At 42.2% G+C, this 19766-nt stretch overlaps 1 protein-coding gene across 2 annotated transcripts in view; it reads left to right on the forward strand.

The window, feature by feature from the left end:
• The window catches only part of POT1 (protection of telomeres 1), a 134152-nt gene that overhangs the window by 17548 nt on the left and 96838 nt on the right, over positions 1-19766 (forward strand). For both annotated transcript variants that reach the window (XM_077264928.1, XM_077264929.1), the window contains exons 3-4: positions 18362-18492; positions 19375-19665. In XM_077264928.1, the coding sequence (XP_077121043.1) occupies positions 18362-18492; positions 19375-19665 (422 nt within the window). The remainder of the gene's footprint in view (positions 1-18361; positions 18493-19374; positions 19666-19766) is intronic.

The following is a 19766-nucleotide window of genomic DNA, read 5'->3' on the forward strand; positions in this document are numbered from 1 at the left end:
GCCGAGCATGGTACGCTGAACTCGTCCAAATGGTCGCCGACACCCCCTGGCGCCTTCCAGATCGCACACATCTTCTCTCTCAGGGCCCGATTTGCCACCAGAACTCCGGGGTCCTGTCTTTGACGGCGTAGCCATTGAATCCTGGATTTTAGCCCAAGCCGGATTTTCTCCAGGGGTTTCTTCTACCATGATTCGCGCTAGGAAACCCGTATCCATGCGCATTTATCATCGCACCTGGCGCATCTTCTTTTCATGGTGCAATACCCATGGACGTTCTCCTTTGGTCTTTTCCATTCCATCCATTCTGGAGTTTCTCCAATCAGGTTTAGAGTCAGGCCTTGCCCTAAGGTCGCTCAAGGGACAAGTGTCCGCATTGTCTGTTCTTTTCCAACGAAAGATCGCTTCCAGACTGCCGGTTAAGACGTTCATCCAAGGAGTCTCCCAGGTGGTCCCTCCCTATAGAATGCCTTTGGCGTCATGGGATCTTAACTTGGTTCTCAGAGTTCTTCAGGAGGCCTGTTATGACCCCAATGGCGAGGGTCTCAGAGGAACGTGGAAGTCTGCAGAATACAAAAATCCAGCTCATAGGGCAGTGGTAACTGGGTTGACCATATATCTACTCCTAACGCCAACACTAGAAGTAGCCGGGGATCATTCCTACGTTGATTCTAGATGACACGCGCCAGCCGGAGAATCTAGCTACCCCTAGTAGAGGAAAACAAAGACCTTTCTTGCCTCCAGAGAAGGGGACCCCAAAGCTGGATAGAAGCCCCCCACAAATAATGACGGTGAGGTAAGAGGAAATGACAAACACAGAAATGAACCAGGTTTAGCACAGAGAGGCCCGCTTACTGATAGCAGAATAAAGAAAGGTAACTTATATGGTCAACAAAAACCCTATCAAAATCCACACTGGAAATTCAAGAACCCCCGAACCGTCTAACGGTCCGGGGGGAGAACACCAGCCCCCTAGAGCTTCCAGCAAAGGTCAGGATATAGATTTGGAACAAGCTGGACAAAAATACAAAACCAAAACAAATAGCAAAAAGCAAAAGGCAGACTTAGCTGATATAACTGGAACCAGGATCAGTAGACAAGAGCACAGCAGACTAGCTCTGATAACTACGTTGCCAGGCATAGAACTGAAGGTCCAGGGAGCTTATATAGCAACACCCCTAACTAACGACCCAGGTGCGGATAAAAGGAATGACAGAAAAACCAGAGTCAAAAAACTAGTAACCACTAGAGGGAGCAAAAAGCAAATTCACAACAGAGGCCCCTTTCGAACCATTGCAGAACATCTCTCTCGCCCTCCTCTCATGGAAGGTGGTCATTCTCGTGGCGATTACGTCAATCAGGAGAGTTTTGGAGTTGGTGGCTCTCTCTTGCCGACCCCCCCCTTCCTGATTTTTCACCCAGACAAGGTAGTTTTGAGAACCTCTCCCTCTTTCCTACTTAAAGTCGCCTCCTCCTTTCATCTAAATGAGGACATTGTCTTGCTGTCATTCTGTCCGGCACCAACCCATCACATCGAGAAAGCTCTCCATACTCTGGATGTGGTTAGAGCTCTTCGGCGGTACGTATCTCTCACGACTCCCTTCCGTCCTGTTCGTGCTTCCGGAGGGACATAGGAAAGGTCTACCTGCCTCAAAGGCCACTCTAGCCGTGGATTCGTTCCACTATTCAGGAATCCTATCGCGTCAGGAACATCCCTGTCCCAGCAGGGATTAAGGCGCATTCGACTCAGTCGGTCGGTGCTTCTTGGGCCATTCGGCACCAGGCGTCCGCACAACAGCTTTGTAAAGCTGCGACTTGGTCCAGTCTGCATACCTTCACGAAGCACTATAACATCCATACCCAGGCTTCAGCAGACGCTGCCCTCGGCAGGCGCGTTCTGCAGACAGCGGTACCTCAGTAAGCCAGTGGTACATGGGGTTTTAGCAGTGCAATTGCTCCCCACCCAGGGACTGCTTTAGGACGTCCCATGGTCCTGTGTCCCCCAATGAGGCGTAGGAGAAAAGGAGATTTTTGTGTACTCACCGTAAAATCTTTTTCTCCGAGCCAAACTTTGGGGGACACAGCACCCACCCTGTTAGCCAATGGTTATTGTTGGTTTTTTGTTCCTTAATTTTGGGCATAGTTTACTTGTCTTGGTTTTACTCCTACTGCTTTACTACCGAACTGAGTCGTTACTGGCCAGTCAAGGGGTGTATACTGCAGAGGAGGAGTTAACTCTGTGTTTGCTTAGTGTCCTCCTAGTGGCAAGCAGCATAACACCCATGGTCCTGTGTCCCCCAATGATTGGCTCGGAGAAAAAGATTTTACGGTGAGTACATAAAAATCTCCTTTTTTCTTCCAGAGTTGAAGAAGTTTTTAATGTGGATTTTTAGGCCATGTTCTCAAGTAACATAAGCACTTTGTTTTTTCATAAAAGAAAATCTGCATTTAAAGGGAATCTGTCAGCAGGTTTTTGCTACCTCATCTGAGAGCAGTGTAATGTAGGCAGAGAGACCCTGAATCCAGCAATGTATCGCTTAGATTACTGGGTGCAGCCGATTTGACACAATCAGAGCTTTTAGCTTTGGAGTGAAGCTGAGCTGAGAAAGCTAACCTCGCCCCCACCAGTCTTTCTGTGTACAAAGTCCATAGACAGTGAGGTGTTTAGTTGCTGGACTAGTCAAGAAACGTTAATCTTAGTGATAAATCCTTCACAGTTAGTAAACAACAGTACTTGCAGCACTGGAGTCCTGGGTTCAAACCCCACCAAGGACAACATCTGCAAGGAGTTTGTATGTTCTCTCATTGTTTGTGTGGGTTTCCTCCTGGTACTCCAGTTTCCTCCCACATTCCAAAGACATACGGATAGGGAATTTAGATTGTGAGCCCCATCGGGGACAGTGATAATAATGTGTGCGAACTGTAAAGCGCTGCGGAATAAGCGCTATATAAAAATAAAGATTATTATTACACAAGTAATTCTGTGTTTCAGCCTCTATCTCCTGCTGTCTGCAGATTACATAGCAAAAACCTGCTGACAGATTAACTTTAAACATTCAAGCAAATTGGATGTCATTTCATGACCACTCATACCGAGAGTGTGTTTAAATATGCTGTGGTGCTGGGCATTTCTGGTGTTATTCCCCTATAGACTTCTATGGAGAGCTTGAAAAAATATACGCAAAAGTGTAATTGCGTTTTTAGCATCTAAATGGTCGTGTTTCTTCACAAAAAGTTAATCAGTAAAAAAAAATGCAATAAACGGTAATTAATTTTTTGATGTGAATACCTGTAGAAGAAATAGCACTAGCGTATACACTATGTGGGAACATGGCCCAAAGCGGATTCCCTTTTTTGTGAACATACCCAAAGAGTATCTGAAGAGATTTTTGATCCTTTCCAATCATGATACCAGATATTCCACACATATGTAAAAAACCAACGTGTTTCAGCAGTGGCAGTGGCAGTAGTTGTGGGGTTGATGTCACCTTTATATTGTCAGGTGACATTGAGCCCACGGATTTGTAATTGAGAAGCGTCTATAAGACACCTATCCATTACTAATCCTATACAGTGGGGCAAAAAAGTATTTAGTCAGTCAGCAATAGTGCAAGTTCACCACTTAAAAAGATGAGAGGCGTCTGTAATTTACATCATAGGTAGACCTCAACTATGGGAGACAAACTGAGAAAAAAAAATCCAGAAAATCACATTGTCTGTTATTTTATTTGCATATTATGGTGGAAAATAAGTACTTGGTCAGAAACAAAATTTCATCTCAACACTTTGTAATATATCCTTTGTTGGCAATGACAGAGGTCAAACGTTTTCTGTAAGTCTTCACAAGGTTGCCACACACTGTTGTTGGTATGTTGGCCCATTCCTCCATGCAGATCTCCTCTAGAGCAGTGATGTTTTTGGCTTTTCGCTTGGCAACATGGACTTTCAACTCCCTCCAAAGGTTTTCTATAGGGTTGAGATCTGGAGACTGGCTAGGCCACTCCAGGACCTTGAAATGCTTCTTACGAAGCCACTCCTTCGTTGCCCTGGCGGTGTGCTTTGGATCATTGTCATGTTGAAAGACCCAGCCACGTTTCATCTTCAATGCCCTTGCTGATGGAAGGAGGTTTGCACTCAAAATCTCACGATACATGGCCCCATTCATTCTTTCATGTACCCGGATCAGTCGTCCTGGCCCCTTTGCAGAGAAACAGCCCCAAAGCATGATGTTTCCACCACCATGCTTTACAGTAGGTATGGTGTTTGATGGATGCAACTCAGTATTCTTTTTCCTCCAAACACGACAAGTTGTGTTTCTACCAAACAGTTCCAGTTTGGTTTCATCAGACCAAAGACATTCTCCCAAAACTCCTCTGGATCATCCAAATGCTCTCCAGCAAACTTCAGACGGGCCCGGACATGTACTGGCTTAAGCAGTGGGACACGTCTGGCACTGCAGGATCTGAGTCCATGGTGGCGTAGTGTGTTACTTATGGTAGGCCTTGTTACATTGGTCCCAGCTCTCTGCAGTTCATTCACTAGGTCCCCCCGCGTGGTTCTGGGATTTTTGCTCACCGTTCTTGTGATCATTCTGACCCCACGGGGTGGGATTTTGCGTGGAGCCCCAGATCGAGGGAGATTATCAGTGGTCTTGAATGTCTTCCATTTTCTAATTATTGCTCCCACTGTTGATTTCTTCACTCCAAGCTGGTTGGCTATTGCAGATTCAGTCTTCCCAGCCTGGTGCAGGGCTACAATTTTGTTTCTGGTGTCCTTTGACAGCTCTTTGGTCTTCACCATAGTGGAGTTTGGAGTCAGACTGTTTGAGGGTGTGCACAGGTGTCTTTTTATACTGATAACAAGTTTAAACAGGTGCCATTACTACAGGTAATGAGTGGAGGAAAGAGGAGACTCTTAAAGAAGAAGTTACAGGTCTGTGAGAGACAGAAATCTTGATTGTTTGTTTCTGACCAAATACTTATTTTCCACCATAATATGCAAATAAAATGATAAAAAAACAGACAATGTGATTTTCTGGATTTTTTTTCTCAGTTTGTCTCCCATAGTTGAGGTCTACCTATGATGTAAATTACAGACGCCTCTCATCTTTTTAAGTGGTGGAACTTGTACTATTGCTGACTGACTAAATACTTTTTTGCCCCACTGTAGTTATATGGTAAATAAAGACACAGCAAGAATAGTGTATTTTATTTGAAATAACACTAAACACAGTTTGCCATTTTTATTATTACACCTAATTCCTGCAAAGCCCTCGATCTCCTGTAGTAAAAGTAAAATAAAAAAACAGTATACCATTCCTGTCCGTCATTGTGTCCCACGCCGTAATCCATGTCTGGGGGATAATTGGTTTTCAACCTGGACGGTGCCAAGATGCGACCATCCCAGCTGAAAACCACTGGTGAATGAGCTGCTGGGAATGTGGCGTCAGTGACCGGCGGTGACATCATAGAAGTAACCTCCGGGCACTGAGCTTCGTTCCCAGTTGGGCTGAGCTGCAATGAGATCCGGTGAGATCCTTGCTAGCGTGTCTTTGGCTGCTGTCACACACTAAAAGGCGTTTTTTATTGCAAGAAATAGTTTTTGCATCACCACGTTTTGAGACCTATAATTTTTCCATATTTTGGTCCACAGAGTCATGTGAGGTCTTGTTTTTTGCAGGACGAGTTGACTTTTTTATTGGTACCATTTTCGGGCGCTTGATATTTTTTTTTATCGTTTTCTATTCCGATTTTTGGGAGGCAGAATGAACAAAAACCAGCAATTCATGAATTTCTTCTGGGGGGAGGGGGGCGTTTATACCGTTCCGTGTGTGGTAAAATTGATAAGGCAGGTTTATTCTTTGGGTCAGTACGATTACAGTGATACCTCATTTATATTATTTTTTGTTTTAGCGCTTTTATGCAATAAAAACTGTAATTATTTTTCCATCCCTTTATTCTGAGGGCTATAGCTTTTTTATTTTTCTGCTGACAGAGCTGTATGGGGCTCGATTTTTGTGGGACAAGATGACGTTTTCAGCGGTACCATGGTTATTTATATCCATCTTTTTGATCATGTTTTATTCCACTTTTTGGTCGGTGGTATGATGATAAAGCATTGTGTTTTGCCTTTTTTTTGTGGTTTTCACTAAAGGGGTTAACTAGTGGGACAGTTTTATAAGTTCAGACAAAAGATATGTGACCCAGCGATGTAGAATCCACTGCGCCCTCAGAAGTCTTATTTGTATAAAACTTCCATTTATTGAGAAATCTTTAAAAAATTTAAAAAAGCACAGTTATTTGCAGTCAGATCAAGCCAATGGACATCAAGAGCAACATGTTTCTGCCTATAGCGAGGCCTTAGTCATGATCTAAGGTTTCGCTGGGTCACATATCTTTTTGTCGCGATTTCGTTGCTGCGACCCTGGCTGACGGATTAATTCCCGGAGTGAGAGGAGGACGGTGAGCTTGACTAAATTTTTCTCTTTTTTTATCATAAGTTTTATAGGTTGGTTCGTTGTTGACGTGGCGATGCCAAATATGTGTACTGTTATTGTTTAGATTTTTTTTTTTTCATTCAAATATTTATTTAGAGATATAATATATGTATTGATTTTTATTATTATTATTAGTTATTTTTTTTATATAAAATATATATATATATATATATATATATATATATATATATATATATATATATATATATATATATATATATATATATATATATATATATACACTCACCGGCCACTTTATTAGGTACACCTGTCCAACTTCTTGTTAACACTTAATTTCTAATCAGCCAATCACATGGCGGCAACTCAGTGCATTTAGGCATGTAGACATGGTCAAGACAATCTCCTGCAGTTCAAACCGAGCATCAGTATGGGGAAGAAAGGTGATTTGAGTGCCTTTGAACGTGGCATGGTTGTTGGTGCCAGAAGGGCTGGTCTGAGTATTTCAGAAACTGCTGATCTACTGGGATTTTCACGCACAACCATCTCTAGGGTTTACAGAGAATGGTCCGAAAAAGAAAAAAAATCCAGTGAGCGGCAGTTCTGTGGGCGGAAATGCCTTGTTGATGCCAGAGGTCAGAGGAGAATGGGCAGACTGGTTCGAGCTGATAGAAAGGCAACAGTGACTCAAATCGCCACCCGTTACAACCAAGGTAGGCCTAAGAGCATCTCTGAACGCACAGTGCGTCGAACTTTGAGGCAGATGGGCTACAGCAGCAGAAGACCACACCGGGTACCACTCCTTTCAGCTAAGAACAGGAAACTGAGGCTACAATTTGTACAAGCTCATCGAAATTGGACAGTAGAAGATTGGAAAAACGTTGCTTGGTCTGATGAGTCTCGATTTCTGCTGCGACATTCGGATGGTAGGGTCAGAATTTGGCGTAAACAACATGAAAGCATGGATCCATCCTGCCTTGTATGGAGCATCTTTAGGATGTGCAGCCGACAAATCTGCGGCAACTGTGTGATGCCATCATGTCAATATGGACCAAAATCTCTGACGAATGCTTCCAGCACCTTGTTGAATCTATGCCACGAAGAATTGAGGCAGTTCTGAAGGCAAAAGGGGGTCCAACCCGTTACTAGCATGGTGTACCTAATAAAGTGGCCGGTGAGTGTATATATATATATATATATATATATATATATATATATATATATATATATATATATATATATATATATATATATATATATTCTTACAATTATTTGAAAAAATTTTTTTTTTTTTTTACACTTTTTTCTAGCTTTTTTACTTTGTCCCACTATGGGACACTCATTTTTTGCAGGCTGATAGCTTCTGTAGTTTGCAGATGAAGCAGCATCTGTAAGCCATAGAAGCTGTCAGCGCTGCACTGACAGGGTGACTTGGTGATCATGCACTGCCCATGATCACCAGGTTTCCTAGCTCTGGTGACCCGAATGTCGTCATGATGACATCAGCTCATCATGGCGTCAAGCCGCAGAGGGGCGTGTTCGATCGCAGAATTTCGGGGGGTTAAAGAGGCAGGAGCGGTCTGTGACTGCTCTTGGCACCTAGTGTCGGGTGTCAGCTGTCGGAATCAGCTGACACCCGGCAGCGATTGGCCTTGCACCCCCCGTGATTGCGGCCGATCGCTCAGACGTACTATTCCGTCCATGGTCAAATTGGCCTAGGTCACATGGACGGAATAGTACATCTGATGTCAGAAAAGGGTTAAAAGTTTGAACATAATTTTTTTAAATTATGTTTCGCGTTTATAAAAAAATACCATACTACATTTACCATTAGCCCCTTTGTGACATACACACCAGCAAGGTGTTCCCATCGGCCTTCGTGCCTGTCATTGCAATACTCCTGTGAAGCAAGCGTATAGTTATGGGCCTTTCAAGAAGGGGTTGAAAAAACAAAGATGAAAAAATGGGAATTGGCTGCGGTGTGAAGGGTTAAACCTAAAGCACAATGTGTCACTGAAAAACAGCTGCAGAATCGCTAGGATATGTTGAAACATTCCAGTTATTACTTCGTAAAGTGACACTTCAGATTTGAAAAATGTGGACTGGCCACTAAGGGGTTAATATTACATTGCTACTTTATCGCCTAATGTAGCTGTGCTGTTTATTTGTAGACATCTTAGTTCTAGCCAGCAGTCAGGAATGAGTGATAAGGTTGCTACTTTTTTCCGTATCGGGCCAATGTTAGCACTTTCTTGCCAGTACATCTGGTTTTATCAGCATGCTGGCTGTAGACCTTTTCAGCTGTTTTTCATGTCATTGCTTTAATTGATTTTTTTTTTATTCAATATTTATTTTTTACGCGTAATGTTAGCGTACTTATTTTGGACTCTGCCATTCGCCACAGATTCTTAATTTGCCTTCCAGTGAGAGAACAGAACCAGCTCTGCTCCATATTAGATAATTTTTGCTTCCAAGAGTCTTGTTAGCCAGAATTTTGCTTAATAATACATTTTCAATAAAGGACACAGTAATAATGCAAAACTAATTAAATATTCCAAATTACCTAGCTTTCCCTCGAAGCTACAAAATAATGAGAGCTTTGCAAGAACATAAATAAATTATCCTTATAAGTGCGTTTTAGTATACTGCGAGCAGTAGGAATTTGTGTAGACCGGATAGACTGTAAAATGAAAAGCTTCATATTCTGTTAGGTGCTCCCTTTATATGGCTGTAGGAAATTCTCCATTTATTGAGATGTAAGCCAGTCAGTGAATCTTCTTTTCTCTGAACTTATGTTTGGTCATATCTTTCATCCTAGTCTGAAGATGGTATGATGTACCTTCCATTACTGGGTCATGCCATCCTGCCCTTTCTTCGTAAATGGGGAAAAATGCAGTTCCATCTTTTCTAACTAATGAGAATGCTGGATCTCCACAAGCCATTTCAGATATTAAAAGAAGAAAAAACCATAATGGAATAATCTTTAAATATTTTTTTTTTTTTGCTCGTACAGAATTTATAGTGGGGATGAAAATTTGAGTATATAAAACAGGCAAGTCTTACCCTCTTTTACATTACATTAAAGGGGTTTTCCAGGATTACTCTATGCGATGAAGTCTTTTGTAGCCTCACAAAATGTGCAATGCATGCTGTCACGACTTTCCAATGCCAGCGGCAAAAGAGGGTGGTCACATGACTGCAAGTACGCCACAGTAAGTGATGTTCCCCTGCGTATGATGCTGAAGCCGGCTGTCATCCGTTCTTCCCTGCTCGGCCGAGCGAGTAGGGGAGAATGAATGGAAAAAAAAATTGTCCCCATATGTTTTTCAAGCATCCCGGCAAACTCACAGGTGCGGGCTTGTATTCTCAGGCTGGTAAGGGGCCATGGATATGGGCCCTCCCAGCCTAAAAAAAGCAGCCTGCAGCTGCCCAGAAAAGGTGCATCTAATTCTGGAGCTTTGCCCTGTTCTTCCCACTTGCCCTGTAACGGTGGCATTTTCCCATGCTGAAGAGTTCATTTTAGTTCAGGCCGGCAGAGAGCGCTGCTTCAGTGACGTCACTGAAGTTCCGCTCCCAGCATTTCATTCTTTCCCCAATAGTTTACAGCTGGGAGAGATCGCATTAGCACCGCTCCCAGTTGTAAACTGTACATTCCCCTAGATATGGTTTACTGCATGGGACTGACTGTACGCCAGACAGGTATGGGTATATTGTTGGTTTATTATTTTGACATTTTTTACAGGAGATTAAGGGCTTCGCTTGGAATGGCAGACTAATAAAGATGGGAAAACGGTATATTGTTTTATTCCATTAAAATACTTTTTTCTTACTGTGTGGTGTTTGATTAACCCTATAATAATAATAATAATAATTTTATTTATATAGCGCCAACATATTCCGCAGCGCTTTACAACTTATAGAGGGGACTTATACAGACAATAGACATTACAGCATAACAGAAATCACAGTTCAAAACAGATACCAGGAGGAATGAGGGCCCTGCTGCTCGCAAGCTTACAATCTATGAGGAAAAGGGGAGACACAAGAGGTGGATGGTAACAATTGCTTTAGTTATTTGGACCAGCCATAGTGTAAGGCTCGGGTGTTCATGTAAAGCTGCATGAACCAGTTAACTGCCTAAGTATGTAACAGTACAGACACAGAGGCTATTAACTGCATAAAGTGTATGAGAACATGATGGAGGAACGTGATTATGTTGTTGTTTTTTATTAATAGGCCACACAGGGATAATTAGGTTAATGCGTTGAGGCGGTAGGCCAATCTGAACAAATGAGTTTTTAGTGCACGCTTAAAACTGTGGGGATTGGGGATTAATTGTATTAACCTAGGTAGTGCATTCCCTTTAACTACTATAGGATTAGTAATGGATAGGTGTCTTATTGACACCTCTCCATTATGAAGCCAGCTTAATGTCACCTTACAATAGGAAGGTGACCTTAACCCCTCATTACCCCACTTGCCACCGCTACAGGGCATGTGGGAAGAAGCGTGCAAAGCTCCAGAATTGGCGCATCTAATAGATGCACCTTTTCTGGGCAGCTGCGGGCTGCTATTTTTAGGCTGGGGGGCCTATACACATGGCCCCTTATAGCCTGAGAATAGCAGCTCGCACCTGTGAGTTTTGCCGGGTTGGTTGAAAAATATAGGGGGGACCCCACGTCGTGTTATTTTTATTTATTTATTTATTTTTTTCATTCTTACCTGCTTGCCGGCCGAGCGGGGAGAACGGATGACAGCCGGCTTCAGCACCACATACAGGGGAACAGTGCTTACTGTAGCGTTGCTTCCCCCGTCCGTGTGGTACTGATGCGACACACGGTTTCCACACTTGTGCCTCATGTAGGACACACACGGACACGGATATTACCGATACCGGAAATATCAGGATGCGTGAAACTGGCCTTATAGAGCAGGGGCAGCTGAGCAGATTGAGATAGTTTTCTGAGAAAAGATTCAGCATAAGCTGTGTATTAATGCTTGAAAGGGAACCTGTCGGATCCAATAACATTATTAGCCTCCAGATATGGGGTTAATTTGCAGGTTAATAGCTTTATGAAGGTGCCTGGCTGCAGAACTAAGTGTGGCACCTGGGACAAAATGAACTTCTTTTCTCATGGGAGCTGCTACCGTAGCTTTCAGTCATGCCACTGTGCCCAAAGCATTTACAGTCATTGGTCACAGTACTGAAAGCGGTAGCTGTATGCATGCCCTGGCACGGACTGACAGCTCGCTCAGTAGTGCATCAGTGCTGAAAATGCAGTATCGTTCTGCAGCTTAATGGCGTAATTGGACACGATAGGTTCACTTTGACTTTTACAGGTGCTCGGTGCATCAAAGCGGGGCCATTATTTAACTACACGCCTGCTTGTTTTCTATCACTCGCCTTCTCTGGCTCTATGAAGCCAGAGATGTTAATCAAAGAAGAGGGAAGGGTGGATATTGAGGAAAAACAGGCAGGTCATAATGGGAACTTAGAGATTATTAAAATCACTTGTTTTACATTATTATTATTAAAAATTAAAACGACAGTAACACTTTAAATCACTGACTACATCATGATGCACCAAGCGCCTGTACTTTATTTGAGCAGTCATTTTGTGTGACTGATTTCCCTTAAACCTCTGTTCTTTCTGGGATTTTCGGCCCGATGTGCTGTCCTATCAGTCACTGACAGCTATTTCTTTATGCGCTGTTATACAACCCCTGGCAAAAATTATATAATCACCGGCCTTGGAGGATGTTCCATTCAGTTGTTTTAATTTTGTAGAAAAAATGCAGATCACAGACATGGCACAAAACTAAAGTCATTTCAAATGGCAACTTTACTTTTTGTAACCAAGCATAGGGAAAAATTATGGAGTCACTCAATTATGAGGGAAAAATTATAGAATCATGAAAAATAAACAAACAAAAAAACAAACAAAAAAACACTCCAAAACATCACTAGTATTTTGTTGCACCACCTCCAGCTTTTATAACAGCTTGCAGTCTCTGAGCCATGGACTTAATGAGTGCCAAACAGTACTCTTCATCGATCTGGCTTCAACTTTCTCTGATTGCTGTTGCCAGATCAGCTTTGCAGGTTGGAGCCTTGTCATGTACCATTTTCTTCAACTTCCACCAAAGATTTTCAATTGGATTGAGATCCGGACTATTTGCAGGCCATGACATTGACCTTATGTGTCTTTTTTTAAGGAATGTTTTCACAGTTTTTGCTCTATGGCATTATCATCTTGAAAAATTTCATCATCCCCAAACATCCTTTCAATTGATGGGATAAGAAAAGTGTCCAAAATATCAACATAAACTTGTGCATTTATTGAAGATGTAATGACAGCCATCTCCCCAGTGCCTTTTACCTGACATGCAGCCCCATATCATCAATGACTTTGGGAATTTGCATGTTCTCTTCAGGCAGTCTTTATAAATCTCATTGGAACGGTACCAAACAAAAGTTCCAGCATCATCACCTTGCCCAATGCAGATTTGCGATTCATCACTGAATATGACAGTCATCCAGTCATCTACAGTCCATGATTGCTTTTCCTTAGCCCATTGTAACCTTGTTTTTTTCTGGTTAGGTGTTAATGATGGCTTTCGTTTAGCTTTTCTGTATGTAAATCCCATTTCCTTTAGGCGGTTTCTTACAGTTCGGTCACAGACGTTGACTCCAGTTTCCACCCATTCGTTCCTCATTTGTTTTGTTGTGCATTTCCTGTTTTTGAGACATATTGCTTTAAGTTTCCAGTCTTGATGCTTTGATGTCTTCCTTGGTCTACCAGTATGTTTGCCTTTAACAACCTTCCCATGTTTTTTGTATTTGGTCCAGATTTTAGACACAGCTGACTGTGAACAATCAACATCTTTTGCAACATTACGTGATGATTTACTCTCTTTTAAGAGTTTGATAATCCTCTCCTTTGTTTCAACTGACATCTCTCGTGTTGGAGCCATGATTCATGTCAGTCCACTTGGTGCAACAGCTCTCCAAGGTGTGATCACTCCTTTTTAGATGCAGACTAACGAGCAGATCTAATTTGATGCAGGTGTTAGAAAATTTACAGGGTGATTCCATAATTTTTTCGTCACAGTTGAGTGATTCCATAATTTTCCCCCTATGCTTAGTTAAAAAAAAAGTAACCATTACTGACTACCGCATTTATCTTGATTTCTTTTAGTGTTTCTTAACCCCTTCTCGACCTGTGACACAGCGTATGCGTCATGAAAGTCAGTGCCAATCCAACCTGTGATGCATATGCTGTGTCACAGAATGATCGCGTCCCTGCAGGTCGGGTGAAAGGGTTAACTCCAATTTCACCCGACCTACAGGGACAGGGGGAGTGGTACTTCAGCCCAGGGGGGTGGCTTCGCCCCCCCGTGGCTACAATTGCTCTGATTGGCTGTTTCACTTTCAACAGCCAATCAGAGCAATTTGTAATATTTCACCTATGAAAAGTGGTGAAATATTACAATCCAGCCATGGCCGATGCTGCAATACCATCGGCCATGGCTGGAAACCCTGATCTGCCCCCGCCACCGATCTCCTCCCCAGTCCTCCATCCTGTCCCGTACTGTGCTCCACTCCCCTCCTGTCCGCTCCCCCCGTCCTCCTGTCAGCTCCCCCTGTGCTCCGATCCACCCCCCCGTGCTCCGATCCCACCCCCTCATACTTGCCGAGCCTCCCGGTGTCCGTTCGTCCGTCTTGTCCATGGGCGCCGCCATCTTCCAAAATGGCGGGCGCATGCGTAGTGGGGTATCAGCGTACTCAGGACAAACTGGACAATAACTTTAGGGGGCCAATTTCTCCTGATACTCTTGTGAAAATAAAAAATTGCTTGCTAAAAAATAATTTTTGAGGAAAGAAAAATGATTTTTTATTTTCACAGCTCTGCGTTATAAACTTCTGTGAAGCACTTGGGGGTTTAAAGTGCTCACCACACATCTCGATTAGTTCCATGGGAGGTCTAGTTTAAAAAATGAGGTCACTTGTGGGGGAGCTCCAATGTTTAGGCACACGGGCTCTCGAAATGCGACATGGTGTCCGCTAACGATTGAAGCTAATTTTTCATTCAACAAGTCAAATGGCGCTCCTTCCCTTCCGAGCCCTGTTGTGTGCCCAAACAGTGGTTTACCCCCACTTGTGAGGTATCAGTGTAATCAGGAGAAATTGCCCAATAAATTTTAGGGTCCATTTTATCCTGTTGTCCATGTGGAAATGAACAAATTGAGGCTAAAAGAAATTTTTTGTGAGGGGGGGGGGGGGGGAAGTACTTTTTCATTTTTACGGATCAATTTGTGAAACACCTGGGGGTTTAAAGTGCTCACTATGCATCTAGATAAGCTCCTTGCGAGGTCTAGTTTCCAAAATGGGGTCACTTGTGGGGGAGCTCCAATGTTTAGGCACACGGGGGCTCTCCAAACGTGACATGGTGTCCGCTAAAGTTTTTTCATTGAAAAAGTCAAATGGCGCGCTTTCCCTTCTGAGCCCTGTCGTGTGCCCAAACAGTGGTTCCCCACCCATATGGGGTATCGGCGTACTCAGGACAAATTGTACAATAACTTTTGGGGTCCAGTTTCTCCTTTTACCCTTGGGAAAATAAAAAAATTGTTGCTAAAAGATCATTTTTGTGACTAAAAAGTTAAATGTTCATTTTTTCCTTCTATGTTGCTTCTGCTGCTGTGAAGCAGCTGAAGGGTTAATAAACTTCTTGAATGTGGTTTTGAGCACCTTGAGGGGTGCAGTTTTTAGAATGGTGTCACTTTTGGGTATTTTCAGCCATATAGATCCCTCAAACTGACTTCAAATATGAGGTGATCCCTAAAAAATGGTTTTGTAAATTTCGTTGTAAAAATGAGAAATCGCTGGTCAAATTTTAACCCTTATAACTTCCTAGCAAAAAAAATGTTTCCAAAATTGTGCTGAAAGTAGACATGTGGGTAATGTTATTTATTAACTATTTTGCGTCACATAACTCTCTCGTTTAACGGAATAAAAATTAAAAATTTTAAAATTAAAGTTTACAAAATTTTCTCCAAATTTCCATTTTTTTCACAAATAAACACAAAAATTATCGACCTAAATTTACCACTAACATGAAGCCCAATATGTCACGAAAAAACAATCTCAGAACCGCTAGGATCCGTTGAAGCGTTCCTGAGTTATTACCTCATAAAGGTACACTGGTCAGAATTGCAAAAAACGGCCAGGTCATTAAGGTCAAAATAGGCTGGGTCATGAAGGGGTTAAAGCCAGAAAGTTGCCATTTGAAATGGCTCTAATTTTGTGCCATGTCTGTGATCTGCTTTTTTTCTACATACAGTGCCTACAAGTAGTATTCAACCCCCTGCAGATTTAGCCGGTTTACACATTTGGAATTAACTTGGCATTGTGACATTTGGACTGTAGATCAGCCTGGAAGTGTGAAATGCACTGCAGCAAAAAAGAATGTTATTTCTTTGTTTATTTTTTTTTTTAATTGTGAAAAGTTTTTTCAGAGGGTCATTTATTATTCAACCCCTCAACCCCCCAGAATTCTGTTTGGTTCCCCTAAAGTATTAAGAAGTAGTTCAGGCACAAAGAACAATGAGCTTCACATGTTTGGATTAATTATCTCTTTTTTCAGCCTTTTCTGACTATTTAAGACCCTCCCCAAATTTGTGAACAGCACTCAAACATGGTCAACATGGGAAAGACAAAGGAGCATTCCAAGGCCATCAGAGACAAGATCGTGGAGGGTCACAAGGCTGGCAAGGGGTACAAAACCCTTTCCAAGGAGTTGGGCCTACCTGTCTCCACTGTTGGGAGCATCATCCGGAAGTGGAAGGCTTATGGAACTACTGTTAGCCTTCCACGGCCTGGACAGCCTTTGAAAGTTTCCTCCCGTGCTGAGGCCAGGCTTGTCCGAAGAGTCAAGGCTAACCCAAGGACAACAAGGAAGGAGCTCCGGGAAGATCTCATGGCAGTGGGGACATTGGTTTCAGTCAATACCATAAGTAACGTACTCCACCGCAATGGTCACCGTTCCAGACGAGCCCGTAAGGTACCGTTACTTTCAAAGCGTCATGTCAAGGCTCGTCTACAGTTTGCTCATGATCACTTGGAGGACTCTGAGACTGACTGGTTCAAGGTTCTCTGGTCTGATGAGACCAAGATCGAGATCCTTGGTGCCAACCACACACGTGACGTTTGGAGACTGGATGGCACTGCATACGACCCCAAGAATACCATCCCTACAGTCAAGCATGGTGGTGGCAGCATCATGCTGTGAAGCTGTTTCTCAGCCAAGGGGCCTGGCCATCTGGTCCGCATCCATGGGAAGATGGATAGCACGGCCTACCTGGAGATTTTGGCCAAGAACCTCCGCTCCTCCATCAAGGATCTTAAGATGGGTCGTCATTTCATGTTCCAACAAGACAACGACCCAAAGCACACAGCCAAGAAAACCCAGGCCTGGTTCAAGAGGCAAAAAAATCAAGGTGTTGCAGTGGCCTAGTCAGTCTCCTGACCTTAACCCAATTGAAAACTTGTGGAAGGAGCTCAAGATTAAAGTCCACATGAGACACCCAAAGAACCTAGATAACTTGGAGAAGATCTGCATGGAGGAGTGGGCCAAGATAACTCCAGAGACCTGTGCCGGCCTGATCAGGTCTTATAAAAGACGATTATTAGCTGTAATTGCAAACAAAGGTTATTCCACAAAATATTAAACCTAGGGGTTGAATAATAATTGACCCACACTTTTATGTTTAAAATTTATAAAAATTTAACTGAGCAACAAAACTTTTTGGTTTGTAAGATTTATGCATCTGTTAATAAATCCTGCTCTTGTTTGAAGTTTGAAGGCTCTAACTTATTTGCATCTTATTAAACCTGCTAAATCTGCAGGGGGTTGAATACTACTTTTAGGCACTGTAACTAAACAACTGAATGAACAATCTGCAAGGCCGGTGATTCCATAATTTTTGCCAGGGGTTGTACAAGGAAAGCTGTCAGTCACTGATAGGACTGCACACAGGACCAATAATCCTAGAAGGTGCTGATGATTAAAATATTGGTTCTACTGAAGCTTCATTCACAAAACGATATCAATCTGCTCATCTTCCCTGTCTCTATAACATGGTGCCCGCAGATTGGATGTTATTTTCATGGTGACAGGTTTTCTTTTACACCATTTTATCCTTTAAAACTCTGTCATGCTCCCATCTGTGTCTTGTAAAGTGTACCATCTGAAATCCGGCTGTATGCTGGTCAGTAATGCCAACACAGCCGTGTGGCGTACCATACGTTAATGAGAATTGGACCTAGCCACAATATTTATTGGACATGATATTGTTTGCTTGCCATACAGTATATCCCATCATGTAGTTACCATTTGTTTCAGTGCCCAGTGGAGCAGCTCCAGTAGAAGTGCGCTTTATTAATGGGTCTTAGGCTAGAGTCACACATCCGTGTTTTTTCTCATCCCAGAAAATCTGTCAGATTATGCTAATCCGAGTGTGATCTGATATTTTTTGGGTGAGGATACAATAGGGAAAAATATCTACATTTTGTCAGTCCATTTAAATGTCATCCCAGTGTGGTCAGATTTTTTTTCCCCCATTCCCTTGCATGGCCGAGTGCTATTTAACAATCAAATGCAAATGTGCATGCTGTGATTTTTTTTTTTTTTTCTCCCCCTCAGACAGTATCTGTCAGAAAAAAATATAATATGTGCATGTCCTTATTGAATAATATTGGTTCGAATGTGATCGGATGGAAAATACAGTTGTCTGCACGAGCATTTACAGAAATGGAATCTTTGGAATATATCTGTCCAGACCCTGAATGTTCTGATTAGAGCATAGTTGAATAGCAAGGGGACATGGCATTCTTTTTTTTTTTTATTACAGACTATTGTTCTATTATTACAATTGAGGACCAATCCAATGTGAAGCTGAAGTGCACATTTTTCAGTGGAAATCAAGATTCGCTTCCAAAAATTTATAAGATTGGTGATATTGTTCGATTTCATAGAATAAAGGTACGCTATTGAGTCCATGTAAAAGTCTTTTATATCTGTATACTATAAATACAGTGCAACAAGTAAATTTGGGAGGAAAGAAGGGTTAATGTTTTGGCATGTTCTCAGGAGTAGTTCTTGCGTACAGTGAACACTTATGTCCAAGAATAATTCCCGCAGGGTAAATGTGCACGACTTTGCAGAATATAGATCAGGTATATAGTAGGCAGTTGTGTCTTATTCCCTGCACTATCCAAACGTTTCTGATGACTTTTTATTAGTCAGCTAAACATTAGTAAAATGGCAAATTAGATTTAGTGTACGTCAGCGTAGCACCATAATACCCATAATACATTTCTGGGTGAATAGCTGTTGGAATAAAAATAAGTTCCACAATTGGATGTGTTAAAAAATAAGATGTTCCTGTGCCGAGATAATCTTATAAATGTGCCCCTGCCCTGCACTGTGTAATGGCTGTGTCTGACCGTGCAGGAACATGGTCTGATCATACCACAGCTCTTATTCAAAGATCTATTGATTAAAATGTTGATTTAAAATTAACTTTGTTCTTGAGAAAACCCATTTTAAGGGGATATCCAGCAGTGGAGCTTCGCATAGTCTCGTCTAGGCAATTTCTTCTTCTGGCATGGCCAGAATGGTTATGGTAAGAAAGTAGGGCAAAAAAAAATCTTCCCTTATTGTAAATTTGCAATATTAATATTTATTGGTGGTGGTCCTGGACCACAGTATTGTTGTTACCTAACATTGATATAGACGGTATGATCTGTCTCCTTGGCCAAATAGCTACAATTTTGTGACTAGTTTCATTTTGGCCGCCCACGTTTACACATTCATCATGTGTATTAGGATGTGTTTGTGATCTTATTTTTTTTTTCCTCTTAGATCCAGAAGTTTAACAATGAATTTCAAGGTATTAGTAGTAGTGGTTTCTCAGCGTTAGTATTTGAAGGTACGGTTGACGCTCCACTCGTTCCAAGGACTTCTAGTGAGCGTTATAGCTTTACTACAGAAGACCAGAAAACCGTAGAAATATTACGCCATTGGCAGATGGGGCTGCAGCAGTTTTCTACCTCCAGACGGAAATTGTCAGATGTTCAGCCTGGCCAATATTTCGATTTGATCTGTCAGGTTGTTGCAAAAGCTGAGGTTGATAAAGCCTCGTATCTCCTTAAGGTAATGAATGTTTCTGCACTTTTTATTCCATATTTTGTTGTCTCTACAATCTGCAGCTTGGTTATCTTTCCCTAACATGTAAATAGCATTATACATATAAT

The sequence above is a fragment of the Ranitomeya variabilis genome, chromosome 5 (genome assembly GCF_051348905.1).
Source record: "Ranitomeya variabilis isolate aRanVar5 chromosome 5, aRanVar5.hap1, whole genome shotgun sequence".
NCBI lineage: Eukaryota > Metazoa > Chordata > Amphibia > Anura > Dendrobatidae > Ranitomeya > Ranitomeya variabilis.